A 26,716-nucleotide genomic window follows, 5' to 3' on the forward strand; every position below is an offset into this window, starting at 1 on the left:
TGCTTATGTAAACTTTTCTTGCAGAGGTGCCACTTACCAAAAGTGTAGCAAATCCTGCCTTGCCCCCTTGAACGAAGAAGTCTTGCAAAGCACTGACTCTTTCTTGTTGAAATGCTTTTATATCCTAATTAACATTACAGATTTCAAGAATACTAACTTATTTTAGGAGAAAGCTTTTCAATGGTGTTTTTTTTACACAGAAATGCATACACTTGTTTGCATTAAGAAAATTAAAAAAAAAAGAAAGAAAATAAAAAGGTGCACTGGTGTGGTAATAATTAATCAGACCTGTCTGGTGTGATACATGGCCTGAGCACCAAGGGAAGCCTGCTGGTTGCATTGTTGTATTTTGGTTTTGCTTTTGTGTTTCAGGAGTTCTGTTGCCTTACTTGCTTGTTTCTTACATCTCTGCCAGTGAGCCAGAGCCTTAGTATTATATTTGCATTGTTACAGATACGAGCAAGTCCAAAACATAAAGGCAATTGAGAATTAAACTAATTTTAACGGGGCCTTAGCTGCTAAAAACAGTTTTTCCTCTTTTACTTATAATTGAGTCTCTGTGCTTGGAACTTAACAGCTTTTTTCTCCCTACTCTATAATCATATTTATAGAAAAATTGAGGACTGTGGCCAAGACTAGCAATCACATGATAACACAGCTTTTATTAGACACATCTGGAAACTTACCTTGCAGGTAGAGTGCTTTTATCTCTGCACAGGTGTTGAGCCATTGCTCGGCCTGTTCTGCTAACAACCTCAGAACCTGTTCCCATCAATGTTCTCTGCAGCCATGCCATCCATGTTTGACTTGAAACTGCACATGAGTGGACTTGTGAAATTTTAAGGAGAAGGAGGCTTTTCTGTTGTTTTGTTTCCTTTTTTTAAAAAGAGTAAACTATTACCATATGTTTCAGATGCTTTATTTGATATGCTGGACTTTTCAGACTTTCCACAATTACTAGCATTTTTTTAAGCAGTTTAAGCAAGATGAAATAATGTTAATATCATGTAGGATTCCTTTCTCTTTCCTTCTTAGACTGTGGATCTGGATTTAAAAATATTGTAGGCAGTGGCACTACCCAAAGATGGGAGATAATACTGATGACAAAACAGAGAAATTAATGGTTAGACTTCCTTTAAAAAAATTAATGCTTCCAGTTAATGCACTGTTAGGCCTGGCAGCTTACTCCATTTTAAATTAACACAAGACTTGGTCAATGCAGCATGATGCTTGCCTTAACTAGTTAGGTTTTGACACTTAGTACCTGTAAGTTTTTCTTGGCGGTGCTAGGAGTCCAAAGCTGGACCACAGAGGAAGGCAGGGCATCCACAGCTCCTTCCCATGCTCCAGCTCCCATGTGGTTCTGTAAGCTGTGCCACCAGGGTAAGGTGCTGAGCAGGAGTGCAGTGCATTTATATGCCCTGAAGTGCCTGCAATTTGAGATGACAGGCATGATTTATCTGGATGTTTCTTTTTTCAGCCAGGTGCTTCTTTCTGACCTAATGAAAAAAGAGGTTAATCTTTCTCCCAGCTTCTCTTTCTGTTTCCTGCTTCTTCACTCACAGCAAGGAAATTAAAAGAAAACTGATGAAGAAAGAGAAAAAATAGATATGCTTAATAAAAGAGAAACCTTATATTCCTTTTATAAGATACATTACTTTTGTTTTGGGAAGGGGAGGTAGTTCCCTTTGCGTGGAAAACACCATTTTTAACTTGCAAATTTTTACTGTCCTGAGGCTAGCAGTTGATACAGGTGTAATGTGAAGGACTTTCACATGGGTGTTTACCCTCTGAAAGATTAACTCTCAAGTGCAGCTTTTGATGGGAGACCTAAATAAAGTAGTGCTGGAAATCAGTATGTTGCAAGAGGGAGGTGAGGGGCAGTGCAAGATGAACAAGGCACACCTCTCTGCAGTGTGGGATGTGTGGCTGCTTGACAAGGAGCACTGTCTCCTGCTCAGCCCAGATCTTGTGGTTACAGTGGCAGGAGCCAGTGCTCCCAGTAACTCTGTGGTGCCATCGCTGGTGGCTGTGCCTGCCCTGTCACACACAAGGGAATACAGCTGCTGCACTGGGTTCCTGGGCCCAGGGCAGGTCAGGCACATTGGGGCCCCAGAGATGCTTCAGGATGCCTCAAGGTCAAGGTCTGTCCCTTTGCAGAACAGCCTGCAATGCTTCCAGTGGTGCAGGAGAATTGTTTCCAAGTCCTCCTTGTTTGTTTATTGGCATACCAGGAGGCATGTCAGAAGCCCTGCTTGTTTTCATGCAAGGCGTTTTCATCACCTCTAAAAGCAATTTATTTCAGTAGCCTGCAAGTTCTTTAGGTGACTACTTATAATTTTTAAATGCTCTCCCTCCCCCAGTGGTTTTGGTGGTTGTGTTTTTTGTTTTCACTGAAGATGAAAGCTCTGCATCACGGAATAAGTGCTGCCAAGTGAGCTGGAGGAGAGCCGTAGATCATTTTGCTGGAGAAGCACTACGTGCTGGCCATTCCCTCCTCCCTGAGATTGTCACATTTGGCATACCTCTTTAAGTAAACATTAGCTTTGTAAATGGCATTGGTTCTGTATTTAATGGAATGCAGGAACTATGTCAGCAGTGGTTATACAGGTAGGATGCAAGTGAATTGACAGGAGAGTTAAAACAGATTAAACCTTCAGCGCATATTTATGTCCAAGCTTTCTGGGCACTGTGATAACAATGGCCGTGTTATATACACTTCACACTTGCTTCTTTCACCACTCAGGGACTATGAGTCCAGTTGCTTTGTGGGTGACTTGGTTATCTCTTCGTTTTCAGAGAATAAAAAATTGCTGTGGGAGTTTATGTAGTGATAAAATGAACAACAATGGGAGTTTGTTAGGGACAGGACAGGGAGGGGGTGGTTTCAGGATTTTGTGAGAAGTCGTTTCTAATTGCAGGATGTTTTTTTAATGAGTAGGCACATGTCCTTTTCCTTGATGTAGAGAGCAAAGACGGTGTGGGGAAAACCCAGGGCCAGGGGCAGATGTGAAAAACTTCTAGTGCATATAATATTCTCACTGACAAAATCTACTCCTCATTCCCACCGGTGTTTTGCTTCTGGGAAACCCACGCTTTGGCTGGGAGCTGGACCTGCAACCACAAGGAACTTGAGGTTGAGTGAAACTGTGTGTCACTTATTGAATGCAGAGAAGACGTGACCTGCCATGCTGCAGAGCTTACATTCCAAATATTTATATGCAATAGGCTTTGTTGGCATGTTGGCCAAATGTTGCTGCATAGCCCTTTCTGCCTGCAGCATAGCTTTGGTTGTTTATTGCAAAGTTTTATGTGAGAAGCACTTGTTTAGCTGAGTTTGAGAGCTTAAGAAAAACAAGAAATCACAGCAATAAAGGTGTGGGTAGGAAAAGACAGTTCTTCTGCATTTTTCTTCAGGGCAAACTGGCTGTGAAGGGGGTATAAAGGTATCAGAAGAGTTGAACCTGTTTCAGGTCTTCCGCCTCTGAACTTTTCTCCCATTCAAGGAGCAGTAGTTTCCCTTTTCAAACATCTGTTTCTCATAACAGCTTTGAAAAATACCAGTGGAAGTTTATGGAAAGGCAGTGTGAAGAAGATTCACACACAGGTATTTGAGTGGTGTGCAGTAGTATGTTTTAAGCAGTGATTATGAAAGGTGCTGTTTTTACATTTGCTTGTTACTTAGGTCAGATTTAGCCTCTCCTTGTCATGGATTGTTTTTTAATGTTGTTTATTTTAACAGTATTTTTCAGTAAAAATGAAACAGTGTAAGGCCTTGAAATATTTTTCATTGGACAATGAAAAGGTTTTCACAAGGCTGTTATCTCAGCTGCCCGTGTCAGATTGCCAGTTCTCATATTCTTTAAACTTCCAGTAGACTTAATAGCCAGAAGCTGGTAGAAAGTGACTGTGATCAAAATGGCTTTTTGTGGTGATAGGTTTTGAGACACTGTGGCTTTATTTTGCATTTAGCAAGTTTAGTATCATGGGGTGAGAGGAGAGAGGACATCCTGATGCAAGAAGAATGCTAGCTCTTGCAGCAGTCAGTGAGTCATTTCTGTTTTATTCCCTTCCTTTCCAGGTGTGACATCTGTTGCATTACCTTTCGTACTCACCGGGGCTTACTGCGCCATAATGCAGTTATCCACAAGCAGCTTCCCAGAGATCCCATGGGAAAGCCTTTCATTCAGAACAACCCTTCAATTCCAGCAGGCTTCCACGACTTGGGATTCACGGACTTCTCCTGTAGGAAGTTCCCCCGCATTTCTCAGGTACTCTCTGTTCTTTGTAGCTTAAGGTACCAGCTGCTACAGTGCTTATCTGATGAGGTCATTGAAAGATTCATCCTGCATGTAGAATGTGCTGTGGAAAGTATATTACCACTGTTTCTGTAGGCTTCAAACACTTTATGTCTCTCCTTTTTTTTTTTTCATCTAAACAATATTGGCACTGGGGGCTCTTTCACCATTACAGTGGATAACTGTCAGTGTAAAGATGTATAAAAAATTTTGAAGGAAAACTTTGGTCATATTAGATCCTTGCTCCTTTGAGCATACCCAAAAAATCCTACATCTTAAATCAACAGGGAGTACAGACGGTAAGGAGGACATTATTTATTTTAGTTTACTCTAACAAGGATGTAGTTGGGGTATGAAAATTTTTATTACAAAAAAATTGGAGCAGTCACCTTACTAATTAAACAGTGACATCTTCAGTGATTCCCTCACAATGCTCCACAATGTTCCTCATGTGAGGGTTCTGCACCTTTGAGGGACAGTGGATGGAGAAAGTCAGGGAGGTAATTTGTAAATACTTTTTCTGAGAACCATAAAGCTTTCTGTTGGGTAATATGATTCTTTCTCTTGCCTGCCTTAGTTTGGGTCTGGATGAAGCTACATATCTATTAAAAAAATCAACAGCACAATTGCACCAGGACCATGCTTAGTTTCTGCATTTTTCCTATTCTTCTGAAATTAAAGCATTGATTTCCAACTCTTCTGACTGCAAAGTGGTAGACTTGAAATTTGCTGCTGAACCAGCATGTAGGTCTTTCTGTCAGTCTGTTACAGTTTTGGTATAAAACTTAAAAAATGAAAAGAAAGAACTTTTAAAACAAAGTTTATTTCTTTTGTAATTAATGACAGACATTTAAAGTTATTAAGGGATTTGAATGTTGGTATTTTCCTTTTGTAATAATTTTGCTTGCACTATGAGAGAAGACTTAAAAAGTATTTAGAGTCTATAAAGATCTTGCCAGCCCTCTACTAGTATTTTTCTTGGGAGAAAAAATGTAATTAGACTTCCCTAACCAAAAACCACTCTGCTTTAGGCTCTGTGTTTCATTGATCTGCTTTTGGGGGATTTTATTTTGGTTGGTTTATATTGGTTTGGCTTCGGCTTTTTTTTTTTGGTTTTTTTTCCCCCTTCCTCTCCTCCTGGTATCTTTGTAGTAGTGCTAGATGAGATAGTCTACTATCCAGCTTCCTTGCTGTGTAGTATACTGAGGCTCCTGTCCTGTCAATGACACAAGAGTACTTTCTAATAGGAAAGTTTAGTATGGAAAAAAAAAAATTGAGAGCCTGAATAGCCTTCTGAAGGAGTTTACCTTTATGGAAGGGAATTTGTGGACAATCAGCCCCTAATTCAAATACAATCCTTAGGAGACTAAAGGCTGTGAAGTGGGAATATCTCCATGCCTGGTAGGTAGGGGCTCCTCTAAACCTCTTAGCTTAGTCAGTGGAAGAGAGAGTGAACTGTTTTTGTTTTGCATCAGCATGTGATGCCTTTCCAGCTTGAGATTCCTACACTGAATATTTTTGCATTTCTTGCAGGTCTGGTGTGAAACAAATTTGCGAAGGTGCATCAGTGATTTCCATCGATTTATTTGCGAGATGTGTAACAAGGCATTCCCCATGCTTTCTGCACTCAAACTGCACACAGAAACTCACGTGGTGGATCAGGGAAAAGACAAGCACAAGCCACAGTCCATGACCCCACCTGGTGAGAACCCAGACCAGAAAGCCTTCATGGCATCCTTGGGCCTACAATACACCAAAGACATCAAGCCTGTCAAGCAGGAGGACAATACACAAGATGAGGTCCAAGAAATGCGGCTCAGAGCACTGAAGAGTAACCTACCTCAGGAACCCGGCAGCACCAGTCTGCTCAGCCTCTCTCCTCTGGAAGCTGCCTCCATGGGAGGGTCATTTTCAGTCCTTCCCCCTACAAAAGAAAACATAAAGCTTCTCTCACTGCAACCTTTCCAGAAGGGTTTTATTATCCAGCCTGACAGCAGTATTGTGGTGAAACCCATCTCCAACGAGTCTGCCATTGAGCTGGCAGACATTCAGCAGATCTTGAAGATGGCTTCTTCTGCTCCTCCTCAAATCAGTCTTCCTCCACTTTCTAAGGCACCTTCTGTCCCCGTGCAGTCGATTTTCAAGCATATGCCACCACTAAAGCCAAAGCCTTTGGTAACGCCCCGAACAGTTGTCGCAACCTCTACACCTCCTCCTCTTATCAGTGCCCAGCAAGCCTCCCCTGGCTGCATTAGCCCAAGTCTCCCACCTCCCCCTCTGAGGCTGATCAAGAACTCTGTGGAGTCTGCCTCCAACTCTCATCTCCCCCAGCCAGGAGCCAAATCAAGTCCTTCTTCGCAGTTGCTCCTCCAACCCAAAGTAGAGCCTTTAACTCAGCATGAGATGAAGACACAGCTGGAGCAGGACAGCATCATTGAAGCTCTCCTGCCTCTAAGTATGGAAGCCAAGATCAAGCAAGAAGTCACAGAAGGGGACCTCAAAGCCATCATCGCAGGGGCAGCGAACAAGAAGACCCCGACCATGAGGAAGGTGTTGTACCCCTGCCGCTTCTGTGACCAGGTGTTTGCCTTCTCTGGTGTCCTGAGGGCTCACATCCGTTCTCACTTAGGTATTTCCCCGTATCAGTGCAACATCTGTGACTACATCGCGGCAGACAAGGCGGCGCTGATCCGGCACCTGCGGACGCACAGCGGGGAGAGGCCTTACATCTGTAAAATCTGCCACTACCCGTTCACAGTGAAAGCCAATTGTGAGAGGCACCTGCGAAAGAAGCACCTCAAAACCACCAGGAAGGATATCGAGAAGAACATTGAGTATGTCACCAGCAATGCTGCAGAGATGGTGGATGCCTTCTGCTCCCCGGACACGGTGTGCAAGCTGTGTGGAGAGGACCTGAAGCACTACCGGGCCCTGCGCATTCACATGCGGACGCACAGCGGCTGCCAGAAGAAGAAGCCATTCGAGTGCAAGGAGTGTGGCACGGCCTTTTCGGCCAAGAGGAATTGCATTCACCACATCCTCAAGCAGCACTTGCATGTGCAGGAAAAGGAGATTGAGAATTACATCTTAATGGTGGACTGCAGTGCCCAGGAAAGCCAGACAGACCCTTCTTTGTTGGACGACAGCACTTACATGGACCACAAGCCCATGACGCCTTTCCTGGAGCCACAAAATGGCTTCTTACTGGGAACATCACCTCACGTTTCCATCAAACGTGAACCTGTGGGCAACTTTCCCATGGATTTTGATGAGCCATTGGATTTCTCTCAGAAGAGCAAAAGCCTGAGTGCTGTGCAGGTGAAGCAGGAGAACCTCTTTGGTTCATCTCTGTCCCTTTATGACTGTTCCATGGAGCCTATCGACCTGTCCATCCCCAAAATCCTGAAGAAGGATAAAGATGATGTCCCCTGCGAAGTCCGGAATCAAGAGCTGGCTGCTTCTGGGAACAGTGATTTAGCCTATAACTGTCTGCAGTGTCCTTTGGTTTTTGGTGCCAATGGGAACTCAGAAACAAACCGGGGTGTCAGACACCCCCAGCCACTGAAAGGTTCGTTGCATTTGACTGTCCCGATCATTTCCCCGGCTCTCGCTGGCAATTCTGCCTTGCTGAGACCCCTGAGGCCTAAACCACCACCACCACCTCTCTTGCCAAAGCCTTCAGTAACTAAAGAGCTGCCACCATTGGCTTCCATTGCACAGATCATTTCATCTGTGTCTTCTGCTCCCACTTTGCTGAAAACAGAGGCTGCAGACGCCAGTCCCAAGGCAGTGAGCAGCTCCACTGGGTGTGACAAATCAGGGAATGCCAAAGCTAAAGTGACAATCGTGACCACCGTTCAGAGAGACTCCAGCCTGCCCAGTGACCTGTCTCAGGCTTGTGATCCAGAGCAGTCCCCCGTTGCTGATGCTGGGTTGACTAAGAAAAGAGGTAGAAAGAAAGGAACGAAAAATAAGCCTAAACTTAGCAGTAGTGTGGATCTGGAGTCTAGTGGGGAATTTGCCAGCATAGAGAAGATGTTGGCTACCACAGACACTAACAAATTTAGCCCATTTCTGCAGTCCACTGACAATTTCAAGGAAGAAAGTGGCAGAAATGGAGCAAGTGAGGATGAGAAGGAAACTGCCAAGGATAAGCTGCTGAGAGGGAAGAGGAATGCTTACTCAGACTGCCTGCAAAATATCCCCTGTCCTTACTGTCCTCAAGTCTTTCCATGGGCACATGCCCTGCAGCGGCACATGCTCACTCACACAGGTAAGAGTGCTCTGTGCTCACAGTAGGTTGTGTGCCCTGAGATTGTTCCCCATGAAAGGGCCTCTCCATGGAGGAATCTTCCTTTCTCTGATGTCTGAGTTATATTATTTTTTATTGTTTTGCTAATCCGTAGCTGTTGCTGTTGCATAGTGGTGGTGGTAGATTTTTCAGAAGTGGAATAATTTCTGTCTTTTTGAGTATCAGAGGGTAAATAAAACTGTTAATACCCATTTGATTTCAGTGGCATAACTTAGTGTAGCTGGAAAAAGGCTTAGGTTTCATTTGTTCTGTTATTATTGCCTTGTCTTGAAGAGGAACAGGTGTGTTGAATATTTCATTGTGCCTTACAGTGTTTTTTTTGTCTGCTTCTGATGGCTGTTTGTCTGCATCAGTAATGATAAAAAAGATCTTTAAAAATGGGAGACAGTAAAAGTGTAGAACTGTGGCAGGAAAATAAAATAATATAGTGCTTAGCAATTTTTTTTTTCTTGCGGTGGTTTTTATTTAACAGATCAAAGGAGGGTATGAGAAACTGCTCAACCTGAGCATTATGTAATAGCTTGCCTCTAGGAAAAGTTTCTCCTTAGAGATAGACAACTAAAGGTGGGCACCCCCAAGGTGTGGAGATGTGTATGGAATCTCTAGCATTGTGCTGCTGTGTAAGTAACCTCAGACCTGGTGTAAACAAAAGGAGGAATTGGGTAGAGAGGTTTATTCTAGGTCTGGGGTTATTTTTCATTCTTCACTATAAAGGAAATACTGCATTGAATGCTGTGCTGATTTGAAGTTCCTTCATTCTTCCACCCACACTGTAATAAAGTAATTAGTAGATTCTCATTCTGCTCTACAGGGAGAGGACAAAGCTCTACTTGCTGTTGTGCCCTTTTAAGTCAGTCACAGTTGTTGATATTATTTACTTCATTATGCATTTCAGCTCCTGGCATAAAGAATAAAAATTAGGGATTTTATAAGAAACATAGGGGATTGGAGTATAGCCTTGTAAAAGTTAGCTTTTTTTTTTTTTTTTTTTTTTTTTAATTTAAGAAAATAAGGTTTGCTGAAATGACTGATTCATATCTGTACAAAGAGGGAAACCTGAAGATGTGAAAGAGGTTAGCTAAGAGGTTTAAGGGAATCCAAGGTGTGGAGCAGTCCCTATTACAGTTTGCTTTGGGTGACATGAGGACATAGCTTGCAAGGTATCAGTGCAACAGTAAGGCTATTGTTTTCTGGTCCACAGAGATCAAATTATTTCATCTTATTAAGCATACAGTTTACTTTCTGATGAAGGAGAGCTCTTTACTCATATCTCAATTGTTTTCCAACACCTTGGTCTCCAAAAAAAATACATAGTTACTGAAGAACTGTTCATGAGACAGAAAACAATGGACAGGCTTTTCCCAGACTAAGAGGTTTGACCTGCTTATTGATGGCAGACTTCCAAGGTAGCAGCACTGGTGTAAACCCTTAATGAAGACAGGGAAATGCACTCAGCCATGAATTATATTGGTGAAACTTGTCTCCTTTACGACCACCAGGCTTGGAAGGAGACACTGTCCTTTTAAAAGCCTCTGCTGCAATCCCCAGGAGAGCAAGCAACTGTGGCCATAACAAGACTAAATCCTCACCACACATACAGGAATTGAGGTGATACCACAGATGTAGCAATAATCACATTCCAGTTGGTGTGTTCTGGCAGTGATAGTACTGTGCTCTTTTCTAATCATCATCTTGCTGTTGAGGGACTTGTTGCTGGAGGACCACCCCACAGCAAGCTTTGGCTGGCCTTGGGGCATCTGCCTTCAGATGGCATGAGCACTGTTCTCTTTCTAAACTGGGAGTTCCAGCAGCTCCCCTGTGGGACTAGTGTCCATGAGACCTACTGGAGGGGAGGGGGAAAGCTGAGCTGGGAAGGTGGAAGAAATTTAGGCCAAGGAGATGGTACCAAAGCAAGCCTGAGGATGCATTCAGGTGGAGTGAGTCCTGTGTTTTTGTGGTGGGTGTCAGGTGCTAGTGGCATGCGAGGAGTTTGGTAGCTCTGTGATAGATGCAGTCGCTTTTCTGGATGGGCAAATTGGTTTTCTTGTGGGGAAATGTAGAGTGTTGTCGTGCAGAACAGTGTTCCTATCCCCACCTATTGCACAGGGAGATAGCTTGTGACTTGTCAGATAGCTCTGTTTTTTAAAATAAGCTAAGAAAAAAATCTATTTGCTAATCTTTGTAAAAAGGAAAAGGGAACTTCATTATTGTCTGTGTTTGATGGCTACTCCCTGACCTGGGTAGAGAAAGAACTAACAGGCTGACATGAGTGGGATAGATGAGAGTCCTGGTGATCTGCTTCCAAACTGCATTTGTTGGATATGTGCTCCATAGGCAATCACAGCAGGCAAGCTGACTGTATAACACTGCTGTAAAAAAAAGCAACACCCCAAAGCAGCTGTTTGAGCTAAAAAGCAGCACCTAGCTCTTCTGTGTACATTTGTAGGAAAGTGTTACTGAGGTAATTCATATAAGTGGTCTAGTTTAGGATGAGGAAAAAGTATGTAATTTTGAGCATTTAAGTGCTATATGTATATTATGAGTTTTGAACTACTGTATTCATACAGACATAAGAAGATTTTTGCAAATGTGTCTTTCATGTCAATGAAATTCCAACACAGAGGCCATCTGTGGTGTCGAGATCATGTTTCCTTTTTGTGAAAGTGCAAAAATGCACATGCTCGCAGTGACCCACATCTCTCATGCAACCAGAAGTGTCTCTTATCGAAGCTTTTGCCCTGCTTATCGTTGCCTCAGCACCACTGTGTGTTTGTTTTGTTTTTTTTTTTTAATTCAGAAACATTTCCATGAAGAAGCATACACCTTCCTCAGTGTTTTTTTTAATTTTAATAGTGAGCTCACAAGTGGGACACTGGGAGTTTGGCATAGCTTGGTTTTTTACAGTGCCTAACACAGTAGCTGTGTTTTGTTTGAACTTGCTCAAACACTTGCTTTTAATACTTTATTTCTCTTGATGTCTTTACTGTATAATTTACTTTTCAATGTTCAACTTGGTTTGCCTTTTTTTTTCTCTCTCTTCCCTGCTGCTCTTGACTTTTTAAATTCTCAGAACAGTGACTAAGATGTGCCCTGCAGGTGATGTGGTTGGTTTTGCTCCTTTTATAGGATGCGGATCAGACAAGGTTCAGTATAAAATTACAGTAATGGTTGTTTTTAACCACTAGTTTGTTATAGATAACCTAATCTGTTTGCAGAGAATCACTTGAGAATATTTTCAAAGGGATACTGGCAGGTCTTACTTAGCCCAAGACTGAATTTTTAAAAAGTGAGATTTAGTGGCAGAGGAGGTTTTTTGGTTTTGTTTTGTTTCAGTGCTACAACAGGGACAAACTGTACAAGGAAATATCTATAAACAAAATAAAGGAATAAATAAATAGAAAACTCATACACCTAACCCATGAACCTGAGTGTTTCCTGTTGATTGGAGGTCACAAGTCACCAAAAAAAGGACTTGGAGGCCATTTTTATTCTTTGATTTTATGATTTAATTCAAAGTAAAACTGTAAACATCTTTACTTTACAACATTTGTAGTTACTATGGTGAATAATGTGTTTCTTCTAGGACAGCAGTGGCAGGAGATGCCTTGAGGACTGATCTTACATGCTTTGATTATTCAGATGATCCTTTATACTGAAAAAGACACCCTTCAAATGACTGGCTACTATGAAATGTCCAGCCTAGGCTACTCCTGCTGTGCTGCTAACCAAAATTTACAGTCAGTCCCAAGTCAATAGTTAGGCACAGATGTGTTTTAATATAGGCCATGATTATTTGTATAGAAAAATTTAATTAAAAAAATCAGCTCACATTGAGTTTTTAGGTTACCTTCCAGTGAGTAAGTGTATTTTATCAGAAGAGCAGTTGCCTTTAAGGGACAAATACAGAAGGCAGACAAAACTGCTTTTTAGAATGTTCTGCTTTTGTGCCTTTAAATGTGACATTTCTGGAATGCATTGCAGCTTGGGATGGGAGGATTGGAGTGTGCACAGTAAGTGGAATTTTTGTTTGAGTTTTGAGACCCCCAGCTAGGACATCTGAGTGGAAAGAAGGATGTTTTATCTGTTGCAAGTATTGGTCTGTATGACAAATATTTGATGAATGCAAACATTTTAAAGTTTGAAAATATGAGGAAATTGTGACTGAGATGCAGGTGGAGTTTCAAGCAATTAATCCTCAGCTAATCCTGTCATTGCATGCTTGAAAAGAAATGTGGAAAGAAATTGGGCTATCATGAAGCAAAAGGATTTCTGCTCAACTTTGAAGTCTTGTATTTGTATTGTGAATGAAGCCAGATAGAAGTGCAAAAAGCAGTGATATTTGTAGCCATAAATTTATGGTTGAATTAGCAGGCATCTAGAAGGAAAGAGTGAGTTGAAAGCCTACAAAAAACCAGTACTGTGATGCATCTAAAAGTTGTGTTGACACTGGAAGAAAATTAAGAGAAAGAAGCAGCTTCTGAGATGTCTGTGAGATGCGGGGAATCCCTGGTACAGGTTGAGATGTTAACTAGAACAGAACCAACTTTCAGAAGATGAAAAGTGAGAGAGATACCCACAATGTTGTATCAAAGAGGCTGCTGGCTGTGGCAGGGGGTGGGTGGTGTGTGTGTGTTTTCAGAGGTTTTGGGTGTGAGGTGGAAGGTGTGACAGGAGTTGATCTCCTTTTACAAGTAACTATCCTCTCAATCTCTTTCTTCATCACAAAGATGTCTTGCAGGTTTGCCTTCCTCATTGCACTGCATGATGCTGGCTTTTCTTTCAACTTTTCTATGCTTAGTCCCTTCCCTCTTCTAGTCACTTAAATGAATTACAGACATGAAAAACTTTCTCCTAAGGGAAAATAATTTATTGCTTATTTAATATACGGGCCTTGATTCCAATGAAGTCAGTGGAGAGATGCCTTGTGGCTTTGATGGAAATTGTGTCCAATTGGCATAGGTGATAGGCGTTTCAGAGAGAGCCTGCTGTTGAGGAGCTTGCAGTCAGGATATTGTGGTTGGTCACCAAGCAGTGAGGGAGGCAAAGGAAGAAAACCAAGGAAGTTTCTTATTACACACGGGGGGGATATTAATACATTTTGTCTTGCCTCAGGCCAGAAGCCCTTCCCCTGTCAGAAATGTGGTGTAATTTCTACCAAATCCAGCAGAATTTGCACAAACCTGGAGTTGCCAGCTGCTGCCTGGGGAGAAATCCCCCAGCCTAAGGAAGAGGATGTTGGATCTCACAGTGGCACAAACAGTTTTTCCCAACTGTTCAGAGCACCAAGGCCAAGTTGTGCTTGGTCGGGCTGAGCACTGGAGACAAGCAAAGCATAAGAACGTGAGACATGCCCTTCCACAATGGAGCAGTGGTACTCGTGTCTCCAGTGGTAGCAGGAGGATGTGCTCTTTAGTGTGAGCATGTGAACACAGCCACTTCCTGCAGCCTGTTGCTCTTAAATCTCTGTCAGCATCCCCAACTGCTTCATTAGGGTTGTGTGTTCGAGGGCACATCCCTGCCCGCTCCCTTTACAGCCTGCTTATGGAGCTGCTGTCTGCAGGTCCTTCCAGTTGTGTTGTGAACCTGCTGATGCAGTCTGGTTTTAATTTGGCTGCTGCTGCACGCCAGGCCAGTGATTCTGGAGAGCCATCAGCGATGGCTTTGAGGCCTCCTGCCCAGATGTACCTGCCAGTACTATACTCAACATCCATAGGCAAGGTTTATATTGTTTTAGCTTGTGTTAATCTGCATTGAAGCTCACCTGGGATTGTACTGCCCCCTCTGTCTTGACAGTAGTGAAGGAGATTGGCTGTCAAATCATGCAAGGCTTCATTGTTGCAGGCGTTCAGCCAGAAGGGAAGAGCTGACACAAAACCAAGGGTGAGCACGGTCACTCCAGGTTTACTGTTCTGACCAAATGGGATGGGTGCAAGAAGGAAGCTCAGCAGATGGTAGCACATGTCCCTTGCCTGAAAAGTGCTTGCACAAGGGAGCTGTTGCTGTTATTCACACCTCCAGTGCAGACAGTGTCACTTTGTGTCACTTTGAGTTGGTTTCATGGGAGAATTGTTGAAGTAACAAACCTAAAAGCAGCAAGAAGTTGGCTCTGTGCGTCATGGTAGTTAAAATTACAAATTAATTATTACTCTCAACCTCAGGGTATCTGCTGATCAGATTGCACAGAGTGTGCACAGGATTTTCCTCTTACATCTCCATGCACCAGTTTGTTTGGGAAAGTCTGCTCTCTTGCCAGCCTCTCTCATCCTTTCTGCTTCTTTTAAAACAGCAGGTTGCCTTGCAGTGATTCGAGTGTGGTAATGCAGGTCTCAGTACCAGTCTGGCATTGCAATCTGCCGTGCTGGGGACCTGTTAGGACATGATTTGATCTTGCCTATCATGAAGAGACTAAGTTGCCTCGTTACCATGCTAACAGCCTGTAACTTCAGAGGGCTGCAGCACGGTGTCTGCAGCATCACGTGGGCCCATCCTGCCTATGCAGACAGCAGATGGCTGCAGCCTGAGAGAGGAAGACTCATGTTATGACATGATCCCCTCTGAGAACAAAAGTCTGCGGGAAGGGCTCTGGAGGTGCTCACCTCTGACAATTTTCACGTCAGAATAAAACTGAAATGTCCCACTTGAATAGACTGAAGACTTTCTTGATAGTCAGAAGGGTGCTAAAGCAGCTCAGCTGTTGGGTGATGTGAGGAGGCAAGCATTTCTAAAGCTGCTCAGGCTTTAGAGCACTGGTGCAGCACGTAGGGTGGGCAGGCCTTGGGTGCAAGGTAGATGTTGTTCCCAGCAGCCGGCGCCAGGCTGGTCAGAGTGGTTCGACCTGCCCCCGGCAGACAGAGCCTTGGGCCATGCTTGGATAACACAAAGCACTTATTGGCAGTACTGGCTCAACCTGTTCCCAACTGTTCATCCCTGCAGCTGTAGCTGACCCAGCTGCCCAAAAAAATTAAAAGGGCAAGGGGAGGGACTGGCAGTCATGAGATCAGTTCCCGGATCTGGCTGGCAGTACAGCCCTAAAGGAGCACATGGATACAGCTGAGGTGTGGAGCTGGCAGCATCTTCTGGGAGGCACTGGGATAGATGCTGTTGAAATTGGCTTTATTGTCAGTGCTTTGTGTCTTCAAATAGCAGCTTTAGGCTTCAAGGAGGGAGCCCAGATCCATGCACACAGTTATAGTAACCATGTGCACTTTATAGCACAGCTTAGCATTTATAACTGGCTTCACCAAGAGGTGGTTAATCACAGGTCAGAATTGTTCAAAGGCTTTGGACTTGTGGTCTCCCTCCATTGTCTAAGAAAAAGGGATTTCCAAATCCTTGGAAGTAAACTAAGAATTTGAAACTGTGGCTAAGTTTAAAATGAGGTGGTTTCTTTTGGTGCTGGCTTTAAAAGGCAGGTAAGCAGCATGCTTGGGGCTCGTGTGCAGAGTCCTTGGAAGTGAGTCGTCATCTGGATTTCACTATATGCCAGAAGGAAAGGGAATGAGGAGAGATGCTTGGATGGTGTTTGGTCAGCCATAAATGAAGCAAAGCTTTAGGATGAGGTGTAAGACAGGAAGTGCAATTCAATAGAGTGTCACTGGGAGCAAGTTTATAGAGGGTTTCTTTTGGTCTTGTTTTTAACCAAAACAAAAACAGGATGGTGGTTTAGAGCAGGATTCAGAGATGAGGAGACTGTGTAAGTGATGGGGCTTGCTCATATCCTTGCTACATGGAGAGGAAGGGAATGGTCTAAAGTGCCTGAAGCAAACTGAGGACATTTCCCCCAGTTCACAGCAGTCAGACCAGGGAGAGCTGTCTGGCAGAGAGGCATACAAGGAAAATGTGGAGCAGCTTAATGAATTGCCCACTTTCATCATGTTAAAGCAGCCCTGCCTTTGTCTCCTTAGGGCTGTCTGAATGCTCCCTTCTTGCAACAAAATACAGTTGACAGAGTTGTGGGATAAGAATGGGGTAAGGGATTATCTCTTACTTAATAGAGAAAGAGAACTTAATAAGGAAAGATCTCTTTCATAGAGACTTGCCCCTAATGTGAGAGGGTCAAACACAACTGCTCTGTGTTAACTAGACGAATGTTTACAAAGTATACTTAACAGTGAATTTTCTGATTAGCATTTAGCAGAATTCATCTTTGCTCTAGATATCTGCCACAATGTGGTCCCTCCAGAAATCATGTGAGCCCTGGATATAGTGGGGGACTTTTTCCAAACTGTTCTAGCTGTCTGTACCTCTGAACTACATTTGTGGGTATTTCTTAGAGGGCAAAGGGCTTGAAATCGTGCTTTCAGTGTCAGGCAAAGTTTAGCAGCTGCTCTGTAGCCAGGGCTCGAGGTAAAGCAAGAGTTATTTGCTGCTGGGGTTGGCCTGAGTGCTAGAGCTCTTGTAGGAAGATACTGAGGAGATGGTGTATAGCCTGCTGGCTCTGCATCCATCTGCCTTTCTGCTGAATGGTGCAATCCATCATAAGCTCATAGTGTGGGATTTTCCCCCACTCCCTTCAATGCAGATTCCCCCATGGTAAGTGCAGTCAGAGTTAGTCCTGAAAACTTTTCTTTGTGACTTCAGCTGCTCTGTTGAAGGTACTGGGGAATCATACTGTGTGTTAAAGACAGAAGGTGTTCCAACAATTCCCAGAATTGTTTCTTTCTTTTTCCCCAGATATATTCAGTTTCATTTACTGTAAATAGTCTTTTTCTAGCTTGAATATTTCATTTCAAAAGGCATGGAGATACAACTGAAGTTCTCTCAACCGTGTGTGGGCTGATTAAATATTTAACTTGAGTGTTTGCAGGTGATGTAATGAAGGTGGCTGAATTTTATTGTTTAGAACGTTTACAATAAAAATGGACAAACATAACACCCAAAATTTTTCAGGTTGACTCTGCAGGTTTAAAAGATGTTCTCCAGTTTGTGGGCGGAAGCAGAAGCAGCATTGTGTGTGGGTCAAAAAAATCCCAAATTTACTAGAACTGCTACCACCTAGTGGTGGCTGCTTCTATTGTAAAATATAAAAGAACCTGAGGTTATTTGAGTTAATGTAGGGAAAATAGTAAATCATCAGCTCATCTGACTGATAATGCCAACTGCTTGTACCATATCCATTTCCAGTAGTCTGTTTGCTCCAATTTTGAGGATTATTTATGTGATGGGTTTTTTAACTCTTCTCTTGGGATGTTAGGAATGTTTGTCAATAAACACTTGCTTTAGCACCAAAATGTTTTTCATTACATCCTGTTTTGTCTACTGACTTCATAGCATCTCAAGCTCTACTCTCTATTCCACCATAGTTCCAGGGAAAAATAAAGCCATGTGTGAAAAGAATCAAGCCAGCAAGATCCCTACCTTGATGTGTATCTGCTCTTTCATCTGAAATTTTTCACATTTGGTGTCCCTTTTCATAATTTGGTTTGCATATGTAGGAAAGCAGTTCCCTTCTCTTTGCTACCAATAAAAGATGAAGTGGATTCTTCTGACTGGGCTGACCCAAGACTGAAACTTGATTTGTAAATAGACTTCAGCAAAACAGTCTTTCCTTTCCACAGTTAGAAGGAAAAATTATTTTGGCTACATCTATATAGTGGTTTCTTTCATGCAAGCGGAAAAGTTTTTGGATTCTCAGATGGAGTCCTTGAGGTTTAGCTTATGAGAAGTTCTTTTTTTCCCAGGAGCTGATGAGGCAGCAGCTGAGTTACCAGTGGTTGTTGTGTGTCACCTTCTTCCCTGTCCTTACCTCTCTGCTCTTCTCCTCTTTCTCACTTATCCTGCATATCTTTTTTGACTCTGGTGTCAGAATTGAGATCTTTAGATAGTGTCACCTTCTTCTCTTCATTTTGGGGGAGTGACACACTCTGGTTGCACATGACAAGGTAACATATTCTGCTCCCATGGTTGCTGAAGAAGTGGCAGTGAGTGGGAGCCTTGACAAGTGGATTTCTTCACTCTTGTCCTCTTGATTCACCAAGTGTAAATTCTGTGGGATAACAAATGGACCGGAAAGCATTTTACAGCCTTAGTAAGTGAAAGATGGGAAAGGGACAAAAGAAACAGCAGGCCTTTCCTGTGCATCCTGTTTCTTTCACTGCCTGGAATCGAGTGACTGCTCTGCAACATAAATCAGCCGAATTCTGGAGATGGGAATTATCCATTTGAGAGGAGCTGCCCAGATTTGAAGGCTCAGTCAAAATCTTCTTCCTTGTGTAAGATACAAGCCTGCTGGAGCTGTGTGGCCAGCAGGATTTCTGTTGCTGCAAGGGGCACATAAGCAGGAAGAAAACAGTAGTGCAGGCCAGGCTTAACCTCTGCTGGAGTGGATGAAGCAGATGCCAGTGCAAGGCTACCCTTGCAGCCATCCCTTGCACTGCAGGAGAAGTCCCACACTGGAGCTGGCACAATTGTCTTCACAGCCATTGTGTTTACCACACACCTTCACAGCTCCCCTGCTGCTATTCCAGTTCATTAGAAGCAGAACGGGGCTCATTCTCACCTGTCCCCAAATAACCAGGTTTTGTGCAAAGCAGCTTTTTTACCAGCTGCAGAGCCAACTGCACAGTTTGGAGATAACCACAGAGCAGCTCAGCTAGTCAGGAACTGCTGCTTTATGTGAACTACATGATGAAGTTTCCTAAGGAGCCTGTGAAACTCCTTCTCAGCAAGAAAAAGGGCAGGTCTGGTTTATGCAGGTGAGGAGGAAGAGCACTCCTCCAAACATGTACATGTGTCAGCATACCCCTGGCTATGTCACTACTGAGTTTTCAGTGTTTTTGAGTGAACAGGCCCCTAGGAGCTCAAGAAGAGAAGAACCTGTGTACATTTGTGTTCTCAGGGTCTGGAGAGGGCTCTGCCCTTTGTGAAGGCACACTGTTTAAACTTAAGAGTTTGTTTTTCTTGATGTCGACCTCATCTCTGCCTGTGCCAGTACATCACTTACCTGGGGACCACCTATCCCTTGAAGTGTTTTCTCTTGTGCACCGGAAAATGTAGTTGCAGGCCACGCATGCAAGAGCAGAATAACAGCTGGGAAGAGGCCCAGGGCACAGAGGAGAGGAAAGAAGATAGAATTCAAGTACAATTAACTGAAGAATGAGTAAGAAAAATAATATATTTTTCTAAATACTAGAAGCAGCAGAAGAAAAAGTTACAGAAAAATTGGAAAATCGTGAATGATATATAACATTGAATGTCAGAGTTGGGACTTCTGTATTGAGAGTTTTAAGACATACTGGTTTTGGCTTGCTCTTACCTTGGCACTTTGGATATTCCCCTCACTTGCTTTGCTTCTGGTCTTTCATGTTGAAAAACCAGGGAACAAACTCCCTCTGCATCCACTGTTTTCTCTTTGGTCAATAAAGAGTTACAGAACATCTCTCTGGGTACGATTCATAGGAGCTTTTTCCTATCTTGGTTTCCTTGCACTCTTCACTCGTCTCCATCCTAACAGAGCTCACATGGTTTCCTGCCCCTCTCCCTAATGAGCCCCCTCTGTGCTGTGCTGGCAGCCTTTCTTTGGCCTAACACACATCTCATCAGGGGAGCATTTCCTGACCTCACAGGGGATGAGACAGGGCAGCCCACATCTGCTTTCAGATGTCCCCATCCTCACATTCTGTGGCCTTACACACAGATTAGGGTTGCTTGCATGTTCTAACGGGCAGATAATTAGATGAGCAATGAACTTTGTGTAATCCACTGTCTGTGTAAACAGATCTGTTTTGGTTAAAAGGTGAGATTACTTTTTGTGATAGATCACTTCTCCCCCTTACACTCCCCCCAGAAAAAGCATATCAAGAATTGCTCACTATTAAGTGACCATTCGCTGTCACCAGAAACATTTGACATTTGTTTAATGGCCCTTTATTATCACTAGTGAGAGGAGATGGGGCCAGTGCAAATCATGTTGCAAGACTACATTCAAACTAATAAATGCCTGAGAACTATCTTCTTATCTTCTGTTTTTACTCCTTGCTTAGGAATAAAAAGCCTGTAATATGAAATCTAAGCAGTTTGGAGACAAGCACATGTTGTACTGTGTCAAACAGAACTTGCACTGCTCTTCTAGAGTTTCTAAATCCCTGTAGTTACTCAGCAGCTATCGTTCTTGCAGATGAATGTCGAAATGCAGGGTGGGTTGTGGGCGTCCTTTGCTGCTTGCTGTCAGTAAGAAGGAGGCGGGGTGGAGGACTTGAAGGAAAGTTTCAGCTTTCAGAAAGCACAACTTGTGAAGTTTGTGTCTGGAACAATTCTGGGAAGTGGCACTGGAGGTGCAGTTACATACTGTGCACCAGCAGCAACTTTGGCCTCCAGACCCAGACCAGATTATTTCATATTTACAAATACATTTACAAATGTGTAGAGCTTGGAAGGAGTACAGCTCCAGCCCTCTATTCTCCTTAAGCACCTTACCTGTTTCAGTTTTTTGAACATAGGTTACATCTTCAGCAATATTAATGCTGCAGACAGGTAAGAAAGCAGAGGACACCATTAAGGACAACATCTTAGGTAATTTTTGTCTTCTTATGGGTAATTGTGAAACACTAAAGCCTGTTACTGTCCCTTGGCTTTACTTTTCGATTCCAAGTGCCATATCAGAGACTCAGGTGGATGAGCTTCCATTTTTATGATGTATACCCAACTTTTTAAGCCATCTTCTATGTTACTGTCTGTACTAACTATTCTCATTTAGTTGTATCAGGTGGTTGCATAAGGCTTTTACATTCCCTTGGAAAAGCATTTCCTGCAACACCAAAATTAGTTTGATAAATATGTGGGTTGTATATTATTTCAATCTGTGTTCATGTTTTTCATACACAAGTTAATTAGTAATGCATCCATGTGTCTCCAGAGTGGTCTATTTGTGATAGTGACCTCACCTTCTTTGGTGTCTCAGCATGTTGTGTTCTCTGGTTAGAAGTGATTATACTAAAAGTTATTTCAAGAAGCTGCTGAGATTATGAGTCTGTTTTGGAAAAGAAAGTATTTTGTGAAAGAGTTTGTATCATCTCGTTAATTTGGTTTAGTAGTGTTTTGATCTCTTTTCAGCTGTAAGTTACTGGCCTAGGTCACAGACAGGAGAAACAGATGTTGGGATGCTTGATCAGAAGCAGTGCTCTTGGGTCCATGTGCAGGCTTACTGCTGGTAGTTGGGAATCATCAGGGAGCATCCCACTGAAAGTTTCTCTGTGTTTTCTTGCAGAGAGCCAGGTGGATGCAGAGACACTAGCTGCAGGAAACAAAGTCCTGAACCTGAGCTACGGCGAGAAGGGGCAGTCAGAGGAAATGACAGAGCTACCAGAGAGTGAGTGCGGCCCCAAGGAGGAGCAGAAGGCTGACTCCCTTCTGGCAGAAGAGGATGCTGAAGAAAAAGTGGATGGATATGAAGAGGGCCCTGAGGAAGATTCTGTAAGTAACAAAAGTCTTGACCTCAATTTTGCCAGCAAATTAATGGACTTCAAGCTGGCAGAGAGTGACCAGAGTGCAGGCAGCAGTTCTCAGACTGAAAGGAAACATGCCTGTGACATTTGTGGCAAAACCTTCAAGTTTGCTGGCACTCTTAGCCGTCACAAAAAGGCCCACATTCGTGAGGACAGAAAGGATGAAAGGAGCAGTGAGGATGAAAGCAAAAGCATTCAGGATGGTGCAGGAGCTCCCTCGATGCAGGACTCTGCTCTTGAGCAGGAAGAGTCTCCGTTGGACTTGAAGGTAGTGGAGTCTCCTGTGGACTTTGAGGCAACAGGAAAGGAGAATGAAGAGAGCGAAAGCATCTCTGAGGGGGAAGGCACAGAGAGAAAGTCCACTGAGAAGAGCAGTGATGACAAACCAAAGACTGATGGGGCTAAGAGTACTGCAAAAGCAGACAAAAGAAAGAAAGTCTGTACTGTGTGCAACAAGCGTTTCTGGTCTCTGCAAGATCTGACGCGACATATGCGGTCTCATACAGGTAAGAGGAGGCTTGAGGGCAGAACAGACCATCAGGTGTCCCACCAGACTGAGCTGTCTGCTCTGGAGGTGCATAATTGCTGCTAGCACATGTGGTTGGAGACACTGCTTTTAGTCCTAAAGGTATCTGCAAGGTGTCTTCTGCCCCAGTCCCTCATGCTGCATATGAAGCCTAGGAGGGAGCAAGAATTGCAGCCACTGCCTTACTTTCAACTCCCAGACTGTTTTTCCCCATGACTACTTGCAGAGTTCAGAGGCGAGGGCAAGTGTGGAGATCCCTGGGCAGCTTCTGACTCCCTTCTTACCATGTGTGTGTGGCTTTACTTCTTCCCAATATTTTGACCATCAGTGGAGAAATTGTCAGGGAGATTTTACCTCTGAGTCGAAGTTTAGAGAAGAGAGAAAGAGTCTGGTTTTGTCTGATGATCTGAGCTTAATATGGGTAACATGCTGGTGATGTGTGTGACATGCTGCTAGGGTGGAAGGCAGAGATCCAGTGGGCACTTGGGCAGGGAAGGTGGAGCACAGGTAATGAAACACTTGCCCAGTGACTTGACTGGGCAGTGGGATTGCTTTATGTGATAGGCAGATTGCAGCAGTGCCTTGCAAATGAGATGAAGCCACGAATCAGCTCAAAGGTGAATTAATCATTCATCCTTATTAATTATGTATTTTACCTGCCAGCAAGCTGCTCTGACGTGGGAAAACTGGTGCGTTTTGACATTTTGTGTCTTCTGAAGGTTGTCTCTGCTGAAGACAAGATCTTTGACATTAACATAATATTTGTGCTGTAATTGACAGTGATTTTTAGGAAGCTATACCAAAAAGTAATACCTGAACTAGACTTCAACCCTTCTAAATCATAAATATTCATCTACGGAGTGCAAGACTGACCTGTTTTCTTCTGCCATTGAGCCACAAGTGAAATGGGACAAGTTCCATTCTAGTGCCTATTTTCATACAAGTGCAGAAGCTTCAGGGAAATGCTGATATCAAAATTACTGAGCTTTACCCCCACACAATGTGTGCCCATGAATGTTTCCATACTCTCTGTTTTAATTGCATGCTGGGTTACTGTGGGCTTTGTCAGTACGTTTTTTTCCTGTTTGTTTCTCTTTCTTATTTGACACTTGAAGGATGTTTTAACATAGAATAGGTTTGGAATAGGAACGTGGCACGGTGCTTTCTTCTAATTCATAAATGTAACTATGACCTACCCCCACTGTCAGATCAATATATTTTCAGCTGAGGATTCTGTACCAATGCTATCAGTTGACTCTTCTCCTTACCTCCTTCCCACTTGTTCAACTATATTGACAAAATACTGTCAGGTTGCACATTGCTTATACTTCAGTTTTAATGAGTGAGATTTTTTAAAGATACCTGTAAGGTTATGGGAATTTGTTTACTCAGAAAAGGAGCATTTGGGATACATTGAAGTGGGCATAAAACCTTTGCCTGCCTACCACGTGTCTCATGCTGATGCTCATTGGCACAAGATGGTGTCTTGATAGAATTGCAGCACTGAAAAGTCTTTAAGTGGCACAGTTGGAATGGCAGGACAGGTTGGGGTGGGATCTTTGGTTCTTGGGGCAGTGGGCGTGGTTCATATTTTGGAGAATTTCGGCTGTAGGGCTGTGGTTGCCTTGTTTTCCAATGAGTTCCTGCTTAGGGAAGTATTCTCTCTCTCCACATGTGTGTGGGGCTGACCTGCAGCAGGGAGCCCGTATGATGGGCTGGTTTCATCAAGGCTATTGAGTTCAAGACATGGACTGTAAATTTCTTCCAGAAAAGCTGCTGACTGAATTAGGCAGGATGCTCATGAGCACCTGGTGCTTATGGTCTTCCTCCCTCCTTGGCAAGTGCAGGGCCTTGCCAAGCTCGTAGACACTTAGTTTTGATGCTCCATTTGTGCCGTAGGCATTAACCTGTATTCCTGCTTGCACTCCATCAGCTAGTTTGCTAATAGAGAAGCAAAAAATCTCCATAAATGTGACGTTCGATGTAGGTACTGAATTTCCAAAGTGCAAAGTGTTTTACGCTGCTTGAAGCAAAAGGGAGGCGCGTGTGTGACCTCACAGCTGACTTTGTGCTGTCATTCTCTTCCAGGCGAGAGACCTTACAAGTGTCAAACCTGCGAACGGACCTTCACTCTGAAGCACAGCCTGGTCCGTCACCAGCGCATCCACCAGAAAGTCAGAAATGCCCGGAACCACGGGAAGGAGAGCGACAGGGAGGAGACGCAGTCGAGGTGCGGAGAAGACAGCGAGAACGAGTCCAGCCACAGCGGCGCCAACCCCATCTCCGAGAGCGAGTGCGACTCGGGCGGCGCGGGCAGCCGGAGCGAGCCCCTGGCCGCAGCGGGCACCGACCGCCCCTGCGCAGAGGAGAGCGGCACCCGCCTCGCCGAGCCCAGCAAGAAGCACACGGCGAAGGAGCAGGAACCGCGGGGCAGCTCCGAGCACGAGAGGCCCTCGGGTTTCATCCAGGACCTGCTGGAGATGCGCAACGCGCCCTCTCCCATGAATCACATCCTGGCCTCTGCGGACAGCGCGCCGCAGCTCTTGGGGGTGGAGTGACTTGCTGGGAGGTTGGACCCGTCTCAGCAGGCAAACTGGAGCCAGCAGAGCGAGGTTTCTGGAGTCTGGTTTTGGAAGAGCGACCTTACAGCTACGGGGAGAGTATGGCAGACTGGACGTGGTGCCATATGCCTTTCAGTATAATAATGCAAGAGACTACAGTATATACTGATTTGAGTGCCTTACTACTTTATTAGATCTTTTGGTATTATAGATTTTTTCAAAAATGATTTTAATATTTTAAAGAATTATTTGGAGAGGACCCTTTTTCATTTAAGCATTAATGTTACCTTTTGTACCGGTGTGCGTGAGCTTGTTCTTGTATATCTGTGATAGTCGCTGTGTTTGTTCTCTGAGCTGGAAATGGGGCAGTGGGGTGGGAGGCCCTTGGATACCATAGCCAATAACTGGAAGAAAAATGATGTGAATTTCATATGAAATAGTCAGAGGAGATGCAGAGGAGACATTGATTTATTTTTTTTTTTTCCTCAGTAGATATTCTTGCATTTGCCACATGGTGGAGCATTAAGCCTGTTCCAGGCCTGAACAACGTGGCAGTTGAAGGTGTTCAAAGTGGTTCAAGCCAAGAGCAGGAAACACAAATTAATTTCAACCTCATGCTTGTTTCCACTTTTCAGCATTAGAAGTGGTCTTCTGAATCCTAGGGGTTTTTTCTGGCCATCACGGACTGAGCATGTATACAGAGAAGAGTTACATAGCAACGTAACCTATGGAAATTATGCACCCGCTGTTACATATGTTTGATTTGCTTCAGTATATTATTATTATTATTATTATTTTATTATTATTTTATAAATCCATCAGTTCGCTTGTCTCTGCAGTCAGCAGAAGCCAATGGGCAATATTTGCCCACGGAGATGCGTAGCGCAGCTTGGATCCCGTCTCGGAGTGTTCTTGACCCATTGCTTTCACCAGCTCCTCCTCCTCCTGTTGTTGCAGCTCTTCTACTGTACTTTACATGAGCCCCTTCCTCCGCCCCGAGCGTCCCGCGGAGGCCAGCGAGGTGCTGTCCCCTGTCCCCGCGTGGGGCCACATCTCCCTCGCGGTGGGCGCGTGAGAGGGGACACAGTGACCTCGCTGCCCTCCCGTCGGTGACACCCCCGTCACCCACAGAGCAAAGTTACTCCGTCTTCCAGTGGAAAGCAAGAGAGAAATGCGAGCCTTGCCCTCGTTCTTGCTTCTGTCGTGTTCTAAGAGCAAGAAAATACTACTGGTGATGAAACTACGGATATACGATGTGTTGAAAAAATAAAGAAAATAGATTTAAAAAAAAAAAGAAAAAAGGAAAAAAAAAAAAAAGAAACAAATTCTTCCTGAGATTTTGGGGTTGATGCTTGAAGACTTGAGGTGTGTGTCTAAATTTCATATCAGTAATTTAACCCCTTTAATGCTGGCAGCTGGAATTTCTCCGTATGGCTCCTGTTGCCGGCAACAGGTGGCACTCCAGCCGCCAATATTGAAGGGGTTAAACGAAATGTATCCTACTGTAGCTGGGCATTTTTAGGAGTGCCCAGCATTTTTGTTGTTCTTGTCGTTGTTGTCGTTGTTGTTGTTTGTTG

The 26,716-nt window shown here is 43.8% G+C and overlaps 1 protein-coding gene across 1 annotated transcript; it reads left to right on the forward strand.

Moving 5' to 3' along the window:
* Positions 1 to 3,985: 3,985 nt before the first annotated feature.
* LOC130248799 (ras-responsive element-binding protein 1) lies at positions 3,986 to 26,195 on the forward strand. Its single transcript, XM_056482818.1, has 5 exons — positions 3,986 to 3,990; positions 4,082 to 4,271; positions 5,832 to 8,571; positions 21,815 to 22,558; positions 24,667 to 26,195. The coding sequence occupies exons 1-5, from the start codon at positions 3,986 to 3,988 to the stop codon at positions 25,134 to 25,136; spliced, it is 4,149 nt and encodes a 1,382-aa protein (XP_056338793.1). The 3' UTR covers positions 25,137 to 26,195.
* The last annotated feature ends 521 nt before the right edge of the window (positions 26,196 to 26,716 follow it).

The sequence above is a fragment of the Oenanthe melanoleuca genome, chromosome 2 (genome assembly GCF_029582105.1).
Source record: "Oenanthe melanoleuca isolate GR-GAL-2019-014 chromosome 2, OMel1.0, whole genome shotgun sequence".
Classification (NCBI taxonomy): Eukaryota; Metazoa; Chordata; class Aves; order Passeriformes; family Muscicapidae; genus Oenanthe; species Oenanthe melanoleuca.